The sequence below is a fragment of the Oryzias melastigma genome, linkage group LG5 (assembly GCF_002922805.2).
Source record: "Oryzias melastigma strain HK-1 linkage group LG5, ASM292280v2, whole genome shotgun sequence".
NCBI lineage: Eukaryota > Metazoa > Chordata > Actinopteri > Beloniformes > Adrianichthyidae > Oryzias > Oryzias melastigma.
The window spans coordinates 7,649,660-7,670,023 of NC_050516.1; the positions used below are offsets into that span (position 1 = coordinate 7,649,660).

At 40.1% G+C, this 20,364-nt stretch overlaps 1 protein-coding gene across 1 annotated transcript in view; it reads right to left on the reverse strand.

Annotated features, from left to right (window-relative positions):
* lrrc38b (leucine rich repeat containing 38b) overlaps positions 1 to 20,037 on the reverse strand; it is a 25,207-nt gene extending 5,170 nt beyond the window's left edge. The window contains exon 1 of the mRNA XM_024270839.2: positions 18,500 to 20,037. Coding sequence (XP_024126607.1) covers positions 18,500 to 19,127 — 628 coding nt within the window. The 5' untranslated portion in view covers positions 19,128 to 20,037. The remainder of the gene's footprint in view (positions 1 to 18,499) is intronic.
* Positions 20,038 to 20,364: the final 327 nt, after the last annotated feature.

Here is a 20,364-nt window from a genome sequence, read left to right on the forward strand (position 1 = left end):
GAAACAGAGGCCCCAAGGAGTGATGTAAACAAGGCCCGACCAGGCACACCCACTGATGGAGTTTTGGAGAGGACTAGTTCTCGAAAGCAGGGACCGGATTCCGCACCACTGAGACCTGGACACCCCCAGGCTTCTAGTTTTTGAATTCATTTGGAATCTGTTTTTTGTATGATTAAAATCTGACCTTCTCGTTTACAATCTTTGTTTCGTTTTATCTCCTATCACAAACTTTTGTTTCAGGAAAATGTAAAAATGAAAAACTTTTTGCAGCTTGTTGGTTGCTTTACTTTTCACACTGGAAGCAGAAAGCTTGTGTGGGTAGAGATGAGTCTTTCTATTGTGGGTGGATCTCTACTGTTGCTCCACTCTGCATGGAAACTGACCCACTTGGCAGCACAACCATGAGCGTGTTTCTGTGAGAGAAGAACTTCCTCTGAAACCCTGTGGAGTTGTAAACACTCAAGAAACAACCAGATTAAAAGGTTTGAACCCCACTGCATTACTGGTGTTCCTATAACATAAACAAGCAAAAAGTGAACTGCAAAATCTAAAATCTATTCATTATTTTTATATCTGTAGTTTTTTGTAAAGCAGTAATACAATTAAAATAAAAAGCAAACATTATGAGCCTGTTGTTATGGTTCTGACTGACTTGTTACAGCAGATTTATGAAGTCTGAAACAGAACTCTTCAGTGTGAAAAACTTTAGTGACACTAAACCCCATAATACAGTTTATTTAGCTGCAGCCTAATGAGTATTTAGTGTGTAAACAACACGAGATTATCAACATAACATAAATAACGATGATTTTGTTTTAACATAAAAAACTGATTCTAATCTAAGTTATAAAAAGTTGAATATTTTTTAATTTCGTTTTTCTTTTAGTTAAAAACTAAATATTTAGCTCGCATCTAAATATTACGTTTTTAACTTAATATTTAGAATGGATCTAAGCGTATAGTTAAAAATTTAGAAAGAGAACTAAATATTTTGGTCCAAACTAAGTATTTAGTTACAAAATTTTAATATTTTATTTGGAAAATAAATATTTAGATCAGATCTACATATTCAATATGCAAACTAAATGCTTAATTTCTTAAAATTAAATATTTAGTTTGTAAGCTAAATATATAATGTTAATATAAATATTTAGCTTGTATTAAATATTTTGCTTTCTAGCAAAATATTTAGTTAGTAAATGTAACATTTATAAATACATTAATGTAAAAGGTAAAAATATGCATTAGAAAAATTAGAACCGTTTTTTTTTCTCCTAAAAAATGCTAAATATACAAAAATATTGATGTTAAAATTTTACTTTTTTAGATTTACAAACGGCACCTCATATTTTTTGCTTACTATTTTGCAAAAAACTAAAAGATGAGTAACTTTAAACATCGAGGAAAGTTGAAATATCTGTTTATATGAGTCTGAAATAAACCGAATACAACAGAGACGTCTTCCTTTAGGAAAAAAAGCAAACAAACAATTCCACAAAACAAACTCAACCAAGGAAGATGGCGCTGGATAAATAGAGAACAGGCAGATCAGTATATCAGAATTCACTGACAAGTAAATCATAAAGATGATGCAAATTCATGGGAAATAACATTTAATAACAATAATAACGTAAATCTCAGTCTATCACAATGAAAATATACAAATTAGAGCTTCAGAATTCTGAACTGATGAAAAAATAGTTGTCATGTTAACATATCATGATGAATGCATCTGTTTAGTAAACCTATCTCAACATGTTCAGGAAGGAAAGAGATGACATCACTAAGCAAAAATGAGCTAAAATGATGAGATGAATGAATGAACCCCATCGTTCTCTCCTTTCTTTTGTACCCCTCCACCATCTCTATTGTCCCATTCTCTCCTCCCCTCCTCTTGGTTTCTGTCTGGTCTATCCTAAGATAACTAATATAAAGCTTAGCCTGTTAAAACAGTAAAATCTGTCCAACACAAGAGGCCTTCAGCTCTGATCTGTCTGCTCAGCTGTTGGATGGGACAAATTAAAAAAACACAATGAACCCGGCTGGGGTTTTAAGAAAAGTTTGAGACCAAATCAAAAGTTTCATTTTTCAGTCTTATCTGCTAACATTTTCATTTGTTTAAAGTCCCCCTCTGATGAAAATCCTGTTTTTAGAGTTTTTCACATGTCTGTGTGTCATTTTTCTTCTGAAAGAGAACAAATGCAATTTCGGAGTATTTCTCCTTTTAAATCAATCAAAGTGTCTTGGACAGACTCTGTTTGAATGAATGATCTTCTTTCCATCAACAGCTCTGCTGCACATGCACTAAACCCTCATCTGTTCCTAGTGTCTAGTTCAGGTTCTGGAGAAGAGAAGATGGTATCTTCACATTGACTGCAGTCAAATGAGCCGCCGTTCACATTTCTGTGGTCAAATCAGCATCACTGGATTTTTGGTGTGAGTTTCATCCAATACTTACGGTAGCAGGACTGAGAACGCTGGAAAATCTCCACCAGACTCCACGGAGCTTCTTGATGTGACCACGGAAATGTGAACGGCGGCTCATTTGACCGCAGTTGGAAAGGATTGTAAATCAATGAAAGAGCATTTTGATGTTAGCTTTGATTATTTTATCAAGAACTCTGAGAAACCAATGATTGAATGTATTGATCACAGTCAATAAACATTGGAGAATTAGCTAAAAGAGTCTTTGGTGAACTGGAAGGAGAAAGAATCAGGATTTTGGAGGAAGTTCTGTCCATGAAGATCTTCACTTCCTCGTCCAGCTGACATCCGGATCAGAACCATACGGCTGGACATTACCCAGATTGATGGATGTTTTTATGGAGCAGCGGTGAAGATTTACGCTAGCGAGACACGAGGTGTTCACACACTGGCTGCATTGGTGTGGATTCAATGACAAGTCTAATGAAGGAGCAGAATTTCGGATTCTACGTGCGTTTGCATAGACCCTTCATTGAAAGTGGCTGCTTGAATGCGTGCCAACGCCGCCGGTGTGTGAGCACCTGCAGCTATCATAATCAGATGCGGGGATCAGAGGCGGAGCCACTCAACTTGGCTCCAAAAGCCACGCCCCCTCAGAGAAGATTTTGGAAACAGAGGCTTCAGATCAACATGAAAACTGACTTTTTAGGACATTTGGGTTGTGGGATTTTGGTTAAAACTTCATAATCCTAATTAAAAACACTACTGAGAACGTTTTTTAAAATCAAAAAATTGTCATGGTTGACTTTAGTGACTGTTCAGTGTGTAGCTAATAATCCCGTTCAATAGATTTGGATTTTGTAAAACACACTCTTGAAGTCCTGGGAGCATTTAGTTAAAAATGACTTAAAATCCAGAGCTTTACTTTTATTTCTTTTTGGTTTATTTTCAAACCTGCTGTTTGTTTTGTCAAATTCATGTCTGAGTCTCTTATTGTCACTTTTTTTCCTGTCATCAGATGAGTCACTTTTAATTCAGTTCTTGGGTTTGTTAGACTTTTGTTCAGTTTTTTTTAACAGAAACCAGACTGAGTCATCCCCTCACCACAACAGTTCACGAGGAAATAGAAGGTAAAGAACGTCTGAACAACATTACTGTTCATCTAACACGGACTGATCAAAAAAAATGTACTGGTTGACCATGTTAGATTTGTAAATAAGCCTGTTTCCTGCTTTGACATGTGTGTGTTCTTCCCAGGATACAATCACATTTGTTTCATATAAACCTAAAACTTCTTTACATAAAAATAACAGAGAAAAACGCATTCAGATTCACTAAACCATTTTGTCTGAGCAAATCCATATTTCTAGGCAGTTCATTTTTTGGGGTTAGTTGCATCAAATTTGGCTGCACCTCTCAGAGACTTTCAACTAGGGTTTAGATTTAAAGCAAACAAGAGCAAACATTTGCTCCACCTCGAACTTTTCTTTCTAGATCCTGACATCCTCTATTGTTCTGATGCGTCTTGAAGACATTTGTTCTTCCACTGACCTACATTTATATCCTAAAGGACAGGAGAACATGTCCACACCTTTGCACACAAACACACGGCCTGACCTTGACTTTGAGAAGGAAAATGGTAAGCTTGCTGACTAACCTTTTATTCATAAAGGACCGTGTGATGCGGAGGTTCTGATGAAGGTGAAGAGAAAAATATTGTACAACCCAAATATTAGATTCTTCTCTCACTTTTGTAAAACTTTTTTTAACTTCTTCAAACTGTTTCCATCCACCTGCTTTATGTGACTTATTTCCGTACAACCTTTTTTAATCCAGATTCAACATTTGACAAATCTTCTTATCATCTGTCCTCAGAGCCGCTCTGAGCCTGCCTCCAGGACTTTCCTCCAGAACTCCTCAGCTATCCTGTCCATTATTTAATAAACTCATTACTTATTCTGTCCAGCCCGGCCATCCCCAGCAGAAAACGGCTACCTCCAGATCTGCTTTGTGTCTTCTTGCCAGAGCCATTATCTCCACATCATACATCATTGCTGCTCTCCGTACCAGGCTGTATACCTTCCCTTTCACTCTGGGTGCTACCCCTCCATCATAAATCAAACCTGACATTGTCCCCACTCCATCCAGCCCACTCCCTGCTTGTTGCTCTGGGTGGCTGAACACAGAGCTTCAGAGTGACCACTTCCTGTAGCGGTATTCTCACAGAAAAGAAAAAGATTTGCTAGATTGTTTCTTTGTTGTGACAAAGAAAAAAGCCTAAATCCACATAGAATCTTGTTTTGTTCTTAAAAAAAAAAAAAAAATCAATTTATGGAATGAGCTGCAGAATAATGCACCAGCACAATAACAAAACATTTTGTTTTGCTGCTGCTGCTAATTCTCTTGTTTGGACTCCCGGGAACCTGCAAACATTTGCAGGGCTCAGTAAAGAAAAGATGTTAGTTTAAAGCTATGATTCAAAGTATTATGCATTATTCAATTGACAATTCAATTTACAAATTCACCATGCAATTTGAATGTTTGTTTTCAATTTGCAATTAGATATTCAATTCACGCTTGCAAAATGATAATGCATTTTCCAATTTACAATTCAATATGAAAACTTACAATTCAACATCACAGTTCTAAAAATGAAATATTGAATAAAAAACAAATCAATTGCATTGTAAATTGTCATGGGTTTTTCATGTCATAATTCAAATGACTATGCATTTTTCAATTGACAATTTAATATTCAAATTAGGTTTTTAAGATGAAAATACATTTTGCAATGTACAATTCAATATCAAAATTTGCAATTGTTTGCCAAAATTTAAGAAAATCAAATTTTGAATAAAAACAAAATCAATTGCATTGTATATCATCATGAGTTTTTGGTGTCATAATTCAAATGACAATGCATTTGGCTAATTGAATTGTCAATTGAATAATGCATATTTGACTGTATATGAGAGCGACTTCTGTCTCAGACTGACTCAGACCAATCACAGTTTACTGGCAACATCTGGCTCCAAAAAAATGTAATAGAAGACTGAATTGACTTGATTTGGTTGAAGCTAAAAGTAAACAGTTTTCTTTGGGTGACATCACACTCACTCACTCCAGTTCTTATACACAGTCAATAATTTATTGCCAGCAAAGTCATAAAGTCATAATATCGCCGCTATCGTAGCTCCGACACGCTAAGGAGAAGCCATCTTGCTATGTTTACCCTGGTGACGTCACACGCACCACGTGACCAAAACTGAGCTTTTTACCTGGAAGAGACAGGTTTGCCAAAAATGCCGTTTTATTTCAATATTTCTTGCTCAAAACACGCCAAAACATTTGGAAATGGTAAATATAAGGTGAAATACAGTTAACACCGAAAAAGACCCACAACCCATTACTAGTCCTTTAAACTATGGAGCACAAACGAATCAACGTTGGACCATAAACTGGACTTCTACAATCAACAGTCTGCACAGAAAAGGATGGAACTGCTTTGGCTGCAAAAATCTGCTGCAGATAATCTATGACTTTGGGTGCAAGCCCTTTTTTCTGGATTGTAATCTGCTGGGCACGGCAAAGCTTAACGTCTGAACAAACTGGGAAGGTGGGTGGGTTCTTTGCAGGCTCAGAGTCGAACAGGCTGACGTCTGTGACAGAGTGACAGGCAGTGAACAGGCTCCTGCCTGTCACAGCCAATCCAGTGCATCTACTGTTCAGGATGGAACAGCATCAGTGACGGGCTCTGGGTACACACTGTATGCAGGCACTTTCTAACACATATTTTCAATTGCATCACACATATCTAAGCACATTAGTTTATTTTGTTTTTTTTCTTCATATTTTTTGCATTCTTTTATTTGTAGATAATGCTAGAATTTATTAATGTTCTATTGGGATGAAGTTGATCTGATTATGCAACTCTAAGAAATCTGCTTCCTTAATTCACTGTTTTCTAAGGAAATGCCGGCAGCTTTGCAAGTCACTAAGACAGACAGCTTTCTGGTTAAAAATGCAGAACAGACAGAGCACAGCCAACCCCTGCAGAGGCCTGCCATGACAGCCCTTCACCATCAGGTGCTGGTGTCTACCACATATCATTGGAGAGGACGCTGTTGCAGTGCTGTGAGCCAGATGTCCCATTCTACAGAGATGTGTGGTAATTTATAGACATGTAATATTGCAACAGGTTGCACAGTGGTGTAGTGGTTAGCACTCTTGCCTCACATCAAGAAGGCTTCTGTTCAAATCACAGCTGGGACCTTTCTGTGTATGTTCTCCCCTTACATGTGGAGGGGTTTTCCAGGGACTCTGGCTTCCTCCCACTGTCCAAAAACATGCTTCATAGGTGAACTGGTTACTCTGGATTGTCCCTATAGGTGGGACTGTGCATGGGTGTGTGATAGTGCCCTGCAACAGACTGGTGACCTGTCCAGTGTGCATGAAAACAGTGAGAGACATAGTCTAAATGATTTTTCAACACATTCTCACCCCCACTCTCCTCCACATCAACAACTGACATCTTGATGTCCCTAACTTGTTGTTTTTGGACGCACTGGCTGTTCCCATTAAATCATGGGTCCCAATCTCCAGGCCACACACCGGAACTGGTCCAGTATCGGGACATGCAGCGCACACCGGTACCCTAAAGTGCCGGTCCCACTGGCTTTCACGGCCATATCACAGCTGGAGCACAGAAAAAATGTCATCTCCGATGTACAGACGCTGTTAGCGGTGAACTGGAAAGGCAATGGTCGAGATATGGCCGCAGGATTGATGCGCATACACTCGGTACAAAATTTGCCTGCCGTTACTTACGGAAAACATTTTTGAACTGCACAATAATTTAGATCACGGGTGACTGCGTGTGGTACCAGTGGTACAGCCGTGCATTGGACGTGGAACAGCAGTGCCAGTGCGAGATCGGGCTGTGGAGCAAACGCCGGCACACGGCACATGCACGGCTGTTGCACGGCCGATTCCCCCGCCATTCTGTGTTTGTACCACTGCTTACAGCATCTGTTCTGACTGAGGGCGGGAAGACGCGCTTACACGCAATAAAGCACTGCTCTGGTAGTGGAGTGGTAGCGGAATGGACTCCGGCGTCTGTATCACTGCTATTCCATGAACATGCATTTATCGACAAATTTTGACCAAAAGTTAGCCCGCTTAAGTATGTGTGGCAGACTTACCAAATTTTTTACCTGTGATATGGCCATCAAATCCTGTGGGACTGGGCCTTAATCCAGTACTGGTACCCGGTACCAGTTCGCGTCTGGTACCAAGTCTTCGCCCAGTTTGCGTCTGGTATTGAGTCCGTGCCGGGGTTAGGGTACTGGTACTGGGTTTGGGTGCAGCTACTGGCCGCGTCCTGAGGATCAGTCTGCATGCGGCACCACATCCAGTACCGCATCCAGTACCACATCAAGTACTGCATCCTGAGGGTTGCAAACCCTTGAGCTGACGAACAGCCAGCACGTCAAAAACTGATAAGTTGGGGACATTCTTAAGTGACGACTTAGGAATGAGAATGTGTTGAGGGGTCTTTAACCAAACATTAATATGTGACGACTTAGGAATGAGAATGTGTTGGAATTTTTAAAATAATAATTGTATGCTACTGCTGTTAATAAGTATTTTAACACCTGTCTATCAGCAAGTATTCTGACCCTCAAAGACCTGTAAGTCCACCTCCACTCCACCTATTATGCTAAATTAGAAGCACTTGTTTGAGGTTGTTGGCTGCATAAAGAAACCTGTCCACCCCATACAATCAGTAAGACTAAATACTAACATGGCAAAGACCAAAGAGCTGTCCAAAGACATCAGAGACTAAATTGTAGGCCTCTACACTACTGGAAGAGCCCGTTTGGTTAAAACAGATCTACTTTTGGAGCACTGATTAGAAAATGGAAGAAGCTTTCATGACTGTCAGTATCCCTCGGACTGGGGCTCCATGACAGATCTCACCTGGTGGAGTCCCAACGACCCTAAGAAAGGTGAGCACTCAGCCTAGAACTACATGACAGGAGCTGGTCTGACCTGAAAAGAGCTGGGACCACTGTTTCCATGGTTGCTGTTGGGAACACACTCAGACGTCATGGTTTAAAATTGTACATGCCACGGAAGGTTCCCCTGCTTAATCCAGCACATGTCCAGGCCCGTTTTGAGTTTGCTAATGACCATTTGAATGATCCCGAGGAGTCATGGGAGAAAGTCATGTGACCAGATGAGACCAAAGCAGAACTTTCTGGTTTTAATTCTACTTGCCGTGTTTGGAGGAAGAAGAAGGATGAGGACCATCCCAAGAACAGCATTCCTACTGTGAAGCATGGCGGTGGTACCCTCATGCTATGGGGGTGTTTTTCTGCACGTGACAGGATGACTGTACTGTATTAAGCAGAGGCTGACCGGGGTCATTTATTGTGAGGGGAACGACCTCCTTCCCTCAGTCAGAGCATTGGAGATGGTCAGGGCTGGATCTTCCAACATGACAATGACCTGAAGCACACAGCCAGCAGAACCAAGGAGTGGTTCTGCAAGAAGCAGATCAAGGTTCTGGAGTGTTTCCAGACCTAAACCCAATAGACCATCTTTGGAGGGAGCTCGAACTCTGTGTTTCTCAGGGACCGCCCAGAAACGTGACTGACCTAGAGAAGATCAGTGAGGAGGAGTGGACCAAAATCCCTCCTGCAGTGTGTGCAACTTGGTGGAAAACTACAGGAAACGCGTGACCTGAAGATGGAAAAGTCAGACCCCTCCATGATTTCTAAGAGGGAGAACTTGTAAAATCACAGGCTGTACAAATAATCAGGCCTCAGATGCCTCAATAAAAGTAGGAGGAACTTGTAGGCCTCTACATCCAATGTTCAAAACAGTGAGAGATTTTATCAAAGTGGTAGGGGTGTGGCCTTTCAAAAAGCTCACTCCTGATTGGTGAGAGTGGTTGCCATAGAAACATTAACTCAGATCAACTCAGACCAATCACTGCTTACTGACTGGTTCCAACATGGCGGTGTCCGTATAGCAGAAAAATGACGACTGAATTGACTTGATTTGATTGGATCCAGAAGTAAACCATTTTCTATGGATGGTGTCAGACTCTGTCAGTCTAGTTCCCATACACAATCAATGATCATAACCATAGTTATTTCCAGCATTCTAGGTTTGATCTACATTTAATCATTTTGTATTTTCGATCAAAATATACTGTTTCGACCTTGAGTGCCAAAACTTTTTTGCTTGAAGGGCCAAAATCTAAATGGGATCCCGGTCCGTGGGTCAATTACAATTTTTTTTGCATGTAATGAAATAAAAGGATAAAATAAAGAATATGGTTTCATTTATCTATTTTCATTTTGTATTCATTAAAGTAACAGACATTAGTAAGAATAAAAAGTAAATAAGATTTGTCTTTGAAACCTTTAACAGCAAGGCCTCACTGGCCATTTTTAATTGAAAAACAACAGCAAGCTAAAACAAACTTTACAAAAAAAAGACTTGGCCGGCCAAAAGATAACCTTTTGTGGGTCAAATTTGGCCCGTGCGTCCCACATTGGGCATCCATGGTCTAGACTTTTGTGTGTTTTTATTACCAAACAAATCATTTATTAAGTTCCCGTCACAAAATAAAAGCGAACTAAAAATAGCTAACTTTGAAATAGATCTTCATAGAGTCACTGTCAGCATTAAAGAAGTGTAGATCAATACTTAGACTTGTTATGGTCCATAAATAAGCTGCACCACCTTTGTGGTCATAAATGCAGTGGCTGCAGAGCAGGAATCTGTCCAGTAATGCATTACAAATCACTCCTTTACACTATCAGGTGTGTCTCCCACCACAGATACATTACAGCCTTGGCACGGAGCTTTGATTGATCGCTTTTAAAGTTACAAGCAGCTGACAGGATGCGCTATCCCCTGTTTCAGCTGAGATTGATCTACTTTGCTATCATGGACTGATATCGGGGATTCATTTTGCCCCGCACTCTCAGTACCACACAGATTGATCTCTCCACCAACCGCTTCTTTCTGTAGATTTTAGCCCACATTAGCCTCTGAATTAACCGCGAACACATGCAAATGGACTAAACTATTCATGATGTTCTGGTTTTACTAGTAATGTAGTGTAAAAGCAGAGCGGTATAAGCTTTAAGCAAAAAAATAAAAAAGGTAATGAACCTGTACAATAAAGATTTCATTTAGGAGACAACATGTGTGGGCATAAATTACAGTATTATATGGCAATAACATGACGATTGAACGTCAAAACTTTGAATTTGTGTGTTTTTGATTTAAATTTTTTTTTATAAATTATCTTCTTTACAAATAAGGCAACATTTAATGGAGAGATGCACATGCTTTTCAGAGCTAAAATATAAGAAAGGTTGCAAAAAACTATGTTTAAATACAAATTATTTAGGTTACAATTATTGATTCTATTAACTTCCTGGCAATTATTTGATAGACTGAGAGCAAAAACCCAAGCATTCTCCTTCTTTTTTTTGTTTCTTTCTGTCATTATGAAACAAAAAACTGTCCATTTCTTTGACGTGTGTTCAGTCTCTAAAACTGTGAGGTCATCTCTCTTTTCTTTATCCGGCAGATGATGCTCTGTGGTTCTGTCCACCTTTTCCCTCTCTGCCTCCTCTGTCAACACTTTCTCTGTCTCATGCCAACTTACAGAAACACAAAATTAGGCCAAGATAAAAGAAGCAAACAGCCTGTGGTACTGGAACACATATTTTCTCATCTCTCACCCATGGGGGGTAAATATAGCATTTGGAGTACTGGGGCATCATTTGTGTGCAGTGTTAATACCATCATATTTCTTAGCCGCTTGCACAACGTGACAGACCCCAGAGGAGCAACTGGATAGTGGGTGAAGGAAAACTCTGACTTAGTCTCAGGTGTCACAAGAACTGCGACTTTGCAGAAAAACTGCTAGTGTTGATAGCAATGCCATGGCAGGAACTCTGCCTGGATCCCCGTCTCCTATGAGAGCCGGCCTGCCCTGCCCTGCAGGCAGTTCCAGCTCCAATTACTCAGGCCAATGTGGCGTAGAACTGTGTCACTCTGAATTATACATGGCCTTTGTTCATCCTTAACCTAAGAGCACAGGAGACAGCAGTGTATTGTGTTTACACTCATTTCTCCATTGAAATATTTATGAGGCTGATTAGAAACAAAGAAAAACCCAAACACACAAAAGATTACAAATATATTTGTCAGCTCAGACTTCAAAACATTCAAGTAAACATTCAAGTTAAATATGACTGAAGACGTTTCCTATCCAAGGGGAAAAAAAATCTTTAATTTGAGTCCAGAGGAGCCTTTAAATACCTTTCCTGCTTTGAAACCACGAGTCTTTACAGATTTGTTATATAATTGTTTTTACCCTCAAACTGCAGGTGTGGTCAGAGACAGTTCACAACGTTTTGAAGATGAACCATCCCTCGGCTCATCACACTGACCTGCAGTGTCTGGAGTGTTCTCCACGGTGACTCAAAATTATCAGGGAAATCAAAAAGTCAAAACTAAAATTGGAATTGGATTTACAGCCCAGGGTTCTGCTGCTGCAACATTACGCAGGCTTTCTGAGCAGCAGCTATAAATTATTTGGGAAGCCTCATGCATAAGCAGTCCAGCTTTCTTTTATTCTCAGTCTGTAGATTACTTCTTTATTCTGTTCAATTACTTTGCCAGAATATTTTATGTAAGGAGCATAAAGTCATGACATTTTAAAAGTGCACGATTTACTTCATACTTTTGTAGTGACTGCCTTTGAAAAGAATATTTCCAGTCAAAGAAACAAAACACAACTCTATTGTTGTTTCATAGACAACTGGTGTACAATAGGGTTTTTTTAATAGCATAAATCAGTGGTTCCAACACCTGGGCTGTAGATTGGTACCGGTCTGTGGGTTACTTGGTACCGGGCCATAGAACCCCCAAAAAAGGTAATTTTAATTATTTTGTTTATTTTACAATCAAATTTAACTTAATATTTTGAAATGTTTAATTTAGGAAAAAATGCCACTATTTACTGTCAAAAACAGAAGTTTTCCTCAAAATGTGGATTCATTTAGACCAGGGGTCTCAAACTCAATTCATCTGGGGGCCGCTGGAGGCAGTGTCTGGGTGAGGCTGGGCCGCATCAGGATTTTCACAAGAAAAGCACTAATAAAAAAAATTACAGTGTTCTCAGATATCTTTATTTTTAACACAAAATAATGAATAAATAATGAACGACGTGTATAGATCTTTGTGTGTGCCTTTATTAATGTTTAAATGCTTAATGTTTAAAAATGAGAAACAACTTGTACAAATCAACAACGTTTTTTGCTTGAATATTCATCTCCAGCAAACTATCTTCAATTTTCCTTAAAACTATATTTCATATGAAACATTTTCTTCAGAAACGTAGATTTTCAGAAATTCAAAGTCTAAAAAAAATCCAACCCAACTTTGGCCTTGTCCAGACCAGTCTGTAAAAGATTTCAAACACTGAACTGGTCTGTGGACTAAAACAGATATAAAGGGTGCTACTTCAGAACCAACATGCATCCAGTATTCAGAACACTTGTACCTATTTTGAAAATGGGAATATTTTCTGTAGTTTTTGTGTTGACTATGCTTTTAAATTGTCAGTTTACTTTGGAGATACAATCTTTGGAGTTTTGGGGGAAAATGATCCATAAGTGACGTGAAAATGTTGTTTTATTTGTTCAAGCTCTGAAGGGAAACACAGCACTTGTGTATCAGGGCCTCATCAATGATGTTAGTGTCCTGCTGCCAGTTCTTTTTTTTTTTGCTTGTATTGCTAATAATGTCAGTTCTGCACATTTTGATTACAGTTTAAAAGTATTCTTTAGGGAAGTAGACCTTAACCCAGGAGAGTCAGAGTCCGGGTCCTGAGGGCCGATATCCAACATGTTCTTCTATTCAAGCTCCCTATTGGCTAAACATACCTGATCCAGGTAATCAGCAGGACTTCTGAAAAGCAGAAGGCCGGCCCTCAAAACCTGGAGTTTAACACCCCTGTCTCAACACAACCATGAGGAGAGCCGTGGCAGAAGCTGCACAAATATCTATTAGCTGCATGCTAGCGTCATTTACTGGATCCTAATGCACATGTAGCAAAACCTGAAGATGTATTTTTAAAACTTTACACAATTTTATGATCTTGAACACCTGGGCAGGTACAAGTAGAGAGAGGCCAGTCAATGAAAGTGAGAGTTGAATTGCTGCATGGCAGCGCCCTGCATGGCAACACAAAGCAGGAGGTCATTAACAAGGACACGCCGTGGATTTTCTCTTGTGTGACTTCACAGATGTCAGTGTCTGAGATCCCTCTGATAACAAAGTCTGACACGACCTCAGCGATGCATCAACCAGAAATAAAGATGGATAAAACCATGTCTTTAGGGCACAGAAAAAGCTTTAAACTCGTGATTTTCAGAGCAGAGGGCAGTTGTGTGGCTTCACAACAACCCCTGTCGGTTTAGAACACCTTTCATTAGCATGGCAAAGTACAGGTGCAATGAGGTAAAGGATGAAGCTTAGTGGTTTATACCTCAAAAGAATGATTGCTACGGATTACCATGTCTGGAAAGATGATCAAACTAAAACTAAACAGGCTAGTGAAAACATACATTCTGCAAAAAGGACTGAAATCTTGTTGCATCTTTAAGAAAAAAAAATGTTAAAAATATGGATAGATGGCATCCAAAGGTGTTCAACTTCATTTTCTGGATTTCTACAGCAACGAAAAGTAAAATAAAATTCATTACTACAAAGTAACATGCTAAGGACAACGATGAGATGTTTCCACACAAAACTTTTCTGTGTGATCACTTCACAAAAAACTGCTGATTCAACAAAAACTGCTCTGACACAAAATGATCAACAGTGTTTTATACTGATCCTCATCATTTTCTTGTTTGATCACGTTCACCTCAGTGTATTCAGAAAAATTGTTCGTCTTATTAAGTAAAATTGCCCACAGTGGTGACGCCACTTTGAGTAAATCAATACTGGAAAGCTTATCAAGCTCATTTACTAATGAATGTCCATCTGTTATTGCGTAACCACTTCTAATGCGATATCCCAGATAACAGGTCACAACCTTTTTCTGCAATCGGAGCTCCATCATTCCATTAATTTGATCTGGCAGTTTGCTGACTGCATGTGTGAACCGGTCGGGTTTGCTAAACCCAACTGTCTGATGTGTCGCGTCTCCCGAACGCATGGCGCGCCTTTGGGTCACCAGGTTTCATAATGGACATTTCTGTGGCTGCTCTGCCGAGGGCAAACCTTTTAATGAGGAGGATACATATTATTTGTTATTTCATAGTTTTATGATCAATTTATCCTTTTCTATATTTGTATCAGCACTTTTTGACAGTTGTTCTATAAGGTTACAGAATAAGCCAACTTACTTCTTTTATTTAGTTATAGTTTTACCAGAAGTCTTTATTTTTAAAACTTTTTTAGAAGTGATTTGGCTGCCGTTTTAGATGATTGATATGGTGACAACCTTAAACCATAATTCCACGTAGCAGCACATGACGGAGCTTTCAAAAGTCCACGTGATGCCAAAAATGAGACAACGAACAAAATGAATAGAAAAAGAGGATTTAGCACAGAAGTTGAACAACATTACAAATAGTTCCGCCCACAATTTTTAGGACCATTTTCGGACCAGATGCAGCTTAAAAGACCTGCAGCAGGATTTCAGGATTTCCAGATATAACTTGTTGTGTGACACCTTTACCTTTTAGACAAAACAAGCAGCAAAAGACAGAAACAACATAAAAATGACTAACAATGCAGTTCAAATGAACTAATGGCGTCATTGGAAAATGTTAAGGAGTATCTCTCATCTTTAAAAATTAAACTGCTCGCTGTTAACACTCATTAAGGTTATTAAGGTTTACAGCTGGGTAATCTTTTTGTGTTTATTAAACGAGGTATAAATCTGAAAAACAAATTTATTATAGAACACCTTCACCCTGAGGCCATTCAGTGTTTGACAAGAAAAAATGATGTTTTCCCTCCAGACTATTAATGGGGAATTACTTCAGTAGCTTAAATACTGTTGTGTTTTTAAAAAAAATAGAGATACAAGAGAGTCATAGGTACATGATGTGTTCAGGCAGTTGTCTTGAAAAATCAAATCACAAAATCTTTATTTTTCTGGTATGAATTTCCTTCTCTGGTGGAAATCAGAGCAGAGACAAACAATCACCTGAAGCATCAATACAACACACATAGGGGACACAAAAAATAACAACTAAATAAAATAACTAAAATAAAGTCAGTAAAGCTGCAGATGCAGCTGTCTAACAGTCGTATTGAGGCTGGTGTAAAACTGGATGTGGCTTTGTACATCCTGAATAGTAAAGATTTGAATCTACAGGATGTCCTGAGGGTAACGAACCGTGATGTGGCGTCTGGCGATCAGGAAACCTTTGCTTTCAATTCTTGTATTGTAAATTGTCACAGTTGACTTCTGTTTTTGGCTCACAATTTTGCTGCTGTTTTCAATGATCCTTTTAATAGTTTTGTGATTACTGAGACTGAGTGAACAAACCTTACCAGACCAAATCAAACCAAACCAAACCAAACCACTATGTCCAATGAAAAGATGAATTCCATGAAACGTTTTTAAAAAGCTACAAAGGATGGGTCGATGGGTCCAGAGTTTTCAATGTTTAAGGAGAAAAAAAGACAGTGCTTGCATTTACCAAAGTAGAATAGAATAGAATAGAATAGAATAGAATAGAATAGAATAGAATAGAAAAAGTAAAAAAGCAACCCCTTTTTTCAAAGTGCACTAATAATAAAGTATAAATTAAAGTAAAGAGTATGAAAGTATAAAAGCAAAATGCTAGAGCTGTCTAAAAATTAATTTCTATAAAAAACATATAAAAAGAAAAATCTAAATACTAAAGTAATACAACTGAGCACACATCTCCCATAAATGTCATACATGTTATTGCACTATTGCAATAGTTTCATTCACTGTTAAACTGAAATGTGTGTCGGTGGTCAATTATGATATTTAAATTATTTAATTTATTTAATTGTTTTCTTGTTAGCAGACATTTTTTGCACAATGGAGTGTCTGTGGTGGAAACAGATGATCAATTCTTTGGTTTTTCACTCATTTAGGTCCAGACAATCATCTCTGCTCCAGGAGGAGAACGTCTTCAGTTCATACAGTACCACACATTGGTGGTGTCAATGATGACAGTACCGTCTGAGGATCGATATCCTGTATACCCCCCTTATTTGTGGGGATTAGGGACTGGAGACATCTGCAAACACACCAAATATAAAGAAACCCCCTATTTCCGTCTCTCTGTGGCTGAAGAATGTCCAGAATGACCACAAGAGTCATGTGACTGTGAAAAAAATCTACAAATAAGTGAAATCTCAAAAAAAGAAATGCAAACAAGTGCAGGAACTCTGTGCGTGATTCCTGAAAAAAACAACAGAAAAATCGGCAGTTTGCCATAACTCATTTTCATACTTTACTGAATGCATAGGTGGAGTATCTACAGTATAAGATGGTACTTTCAACTCCTTTCTCAATTTATTTTAACTAACTCACAGCAAAGGATTCGGGTTTTAAACAAGATAAATGGGGCCATGGTGCAGTTCCCAAAAAAAAGATAGTGATCCTAGATAAAACAACTACATGTCACAGTAAAAAAAAAAAAAAGAACAAATGAGGTCTATTATTCTAAAAGTTCTCTGAAAGGCTCTCCAGCACAAACAGCCTGCCTCACGTCTGTTCTGTGGCTGAGCAGAGCTGCTAGGCTAAAAACAGCAGAAGAAAACAAAATGTTCCACACATGTGTAAGACTGCCCCAAAATAAACATGCAGAGATGCATAAAACATGTTTAATCCTGCCGATGATTTGATTCATCAGCCACTACATAGGCTTCTCTTTGCATATACAAGTCAACATTTCACACCCTGCAAACAGTAGCAGACGTGACTGTCAACATTTTTCTCCACCTCCACCTGAGCAACCCCGATCTCTAAAATACAAAGAGTCTGAAGCCTTCGATGGAATCTTTGTTATAAAACAGCAGCAGCAGCGTGACTTACACGTCGAGAGAAGCTGGACTGCGAAATGCGTTTAGTTCAGTTTTATTGCTGAAGCATCCTAGACGCCACTCATGACAAACCGCTGTCTGTGTCCTCTCCAAGGTCATAAATAGTCTTTTTCACAGAGTTCCCCTTCAGGCAGACGCTGGCTTCACCAATTAAAGGACACATTGAAATGTGTCGTACGTTGATGGTTACAAGAACACTTGAAAGCCTCTTGGAGCTGTGAGGATTAAAATAGTAAATCATTTTAGTCTTATCTTGGATATGTCTTGCAACCTCATTTAATATTCAGCACCTGTGAGTGTTGCTACTAGAGTAGGCCTCTTGTCATCACTATTTATAGTTTTAAGAAGACGTTAACAGTTCCTTTGTCTTGAGGTTCCCCTTAAATCAGCATGCACACATCGAGATTACGTAGCAAAACACCAAATCATCCGTCCTGTTATGTAACTCATCCGTTGTGACTAAATCGCCGTGCTAGATGGAGTCGTGAGTATAAAAATCCTGATGGATGAAAAAAAAAAAAAGAAACTCCACTAAGGATTTAGCTGAGTGTCTCTGTGATTCGGAAAAAAAAGCCACATTGATCCGTGCCACGAACACACCACTTCACTTGTTTTTGTACTCAGATCATCTATGAGCCTTATGGACTTTTCCATTGATTCCATTTATTAATAACCCATGCATGTCACTTTAAACAACTATTTCATGGTATTACACACTCGGCCTCACACATTACGTACTGTGGGGGTGGAGGAAGAAAGAGACTAAATGAGAGTGAAGGGGAGGGAGGGGGAATTCCTCTTCTCCAGCGAAAACATAAATAGAGCAGAGAAGTGTTATGCTTATGGATTTGCTGCATTGCTCCTGAATGATGTACTCATAAACACTTAATTTGGGTCAAGCACAGGAAGAGAAGCTGACTCTGGCGTTAACACTCACCGTTTGGAAGCTTGTGACTGTTCTCCATCAGCCATTCAAAGAGGTTGGCAAAATTACAGTTGCACACCCAAGGGTTGCCCTCTAGTCTCACCACCCGCAGGGAGGGCAACTGTTTCAATGCCCCCACCTTCAGGGTAGACAGTGCATTACGCTCCAGTTCAAGTTCTCTCAGAGAGGTGAGGCCCAGGAAGGCGTCCTCGTTGACCATGCTGAGATAGGGGTTGTTTCCCAGTCGTAGTTTGATCAGGCTCCGGGACTCCCCGAAAGTCCCCTTGGGAATTTCAGTCAGGTTGTTGCTGCCTAAGTCCAGGAAGACCAGTCTGGAGGAGGTGCTCAGGGTCCCGGGTTCTATGTGTGACAGAGAGTTGTTCCGGAGGTCCAAATACACCAAGTCACTGTACAGAACCAGGAAGTCCGAAGGAATGCGAGGTATCCAGTTGTCAGCCAACAAAAGCCTGCGGACATCCAAAGGGATCTCATCGGGTAGTCGGGTCAACCCACGACCGCTGCAGTCAACAGTGTGAGGATCTGGGCAAAGGCAGATGGCTGGGCAGTTCTCCCCCAGGGTCCATAAGGCAGAGGACAGCAAGACGAGGATAGTTTGAAGCCAGCAGATGCATGGCAACATGGTCAGGAGGGTGAAATGAAAGAAAACGCTTGGATTGAGGACAAAGAGGAGACGGGTGGGGGTTGACGGTAAGAAGGTGAGGGTCAGAGGGCAGGAGAATGGGATGAGGGAGGGGAAGGGATGAGTGAGAGGGGTGGAGGGGATCAGTCCTCCTGAATGAACATCCTGACGTTATGGAGATGGATTACTGACAGAGCTCTGGAATTGTGAGACAACACGGCGCAGGCGACAACTGTTTTCCAGCAGATCATGTAGCGAGCGGCAAAGGTAGAGGAGCAGCCTGCCTGCTGTGAGTGGACACAGAGAGGAAGAACGGCAGGCGGAGGAAACGTGCCGGACACAAAGGGAAGTGGAGCTCAGACGAGGAAAACGGGCTCGAGCGATCGCAGACTGAAGGAAAGTCTGGGACACACACAGGGGAGAGGGGGGTTGAGGAGGAGGCTGTGTCCGCCACACTACCCTACAGTTGGTCTGGCGGCAGTGACAGACAAAGACAATGAGGGCTCTGACACAAAAGGAGAGATGAAGGTGTGATTCAAGCATGACAAGCACAGAGTTATATCGTTGCATTCCTCCATTAGTCCGAGGTCCGAGGTTCAGAAAAGCCCGCCGATCTGAAAGGAAAAAGAGAGAAGCTCACGGAGCATCGCTCAAGTGTGTGGTGGTGTTTGTCCCCCCTCCCCTCAATTTTCCCTCTATGTCTCCCAGAGCCCGGCACATGCTGTAAAACACAGCCCAGGTTAGGGTTCCTCTGTCCGTCCGCGCCGCGGCTTCAAAGAGAAGGGAAATGTCCAGGCAGGAGCCTCGTGGATGCAGCGCTGAGCTGCACAGCCATGCCAATCCAACGTCTGCCTCTGCGTGGACCACAGCTTATCTCATGCCCTCTCCCCTCTCCTCATTTTCAGGGGGGCGTGCCTGAACTAAGCTGTCAACATGTGATGTCACTTCCCATAGTGGGTAGAAATGATTGGTCGGATGAGAATATCAAAAATGCAGACTAGTAATACGTGCTCTTTAGGGGAAGATATATAGGTCAGAAGGAAAACAACATCCTAAATGAACCACACATGCACCTGGAGAGCATTTTAAGCTGCTCACCTGCAGGCTAATCTCCAACATTTGAGATTTATCATTTCAAAAATATTTTTTACAGCAGGCTTTTGGAGCACCACAAGAATTATATTTCTCAGAGCATTTATCTTTTATTTATAATTGATGCATTTTATGTTTAATTATT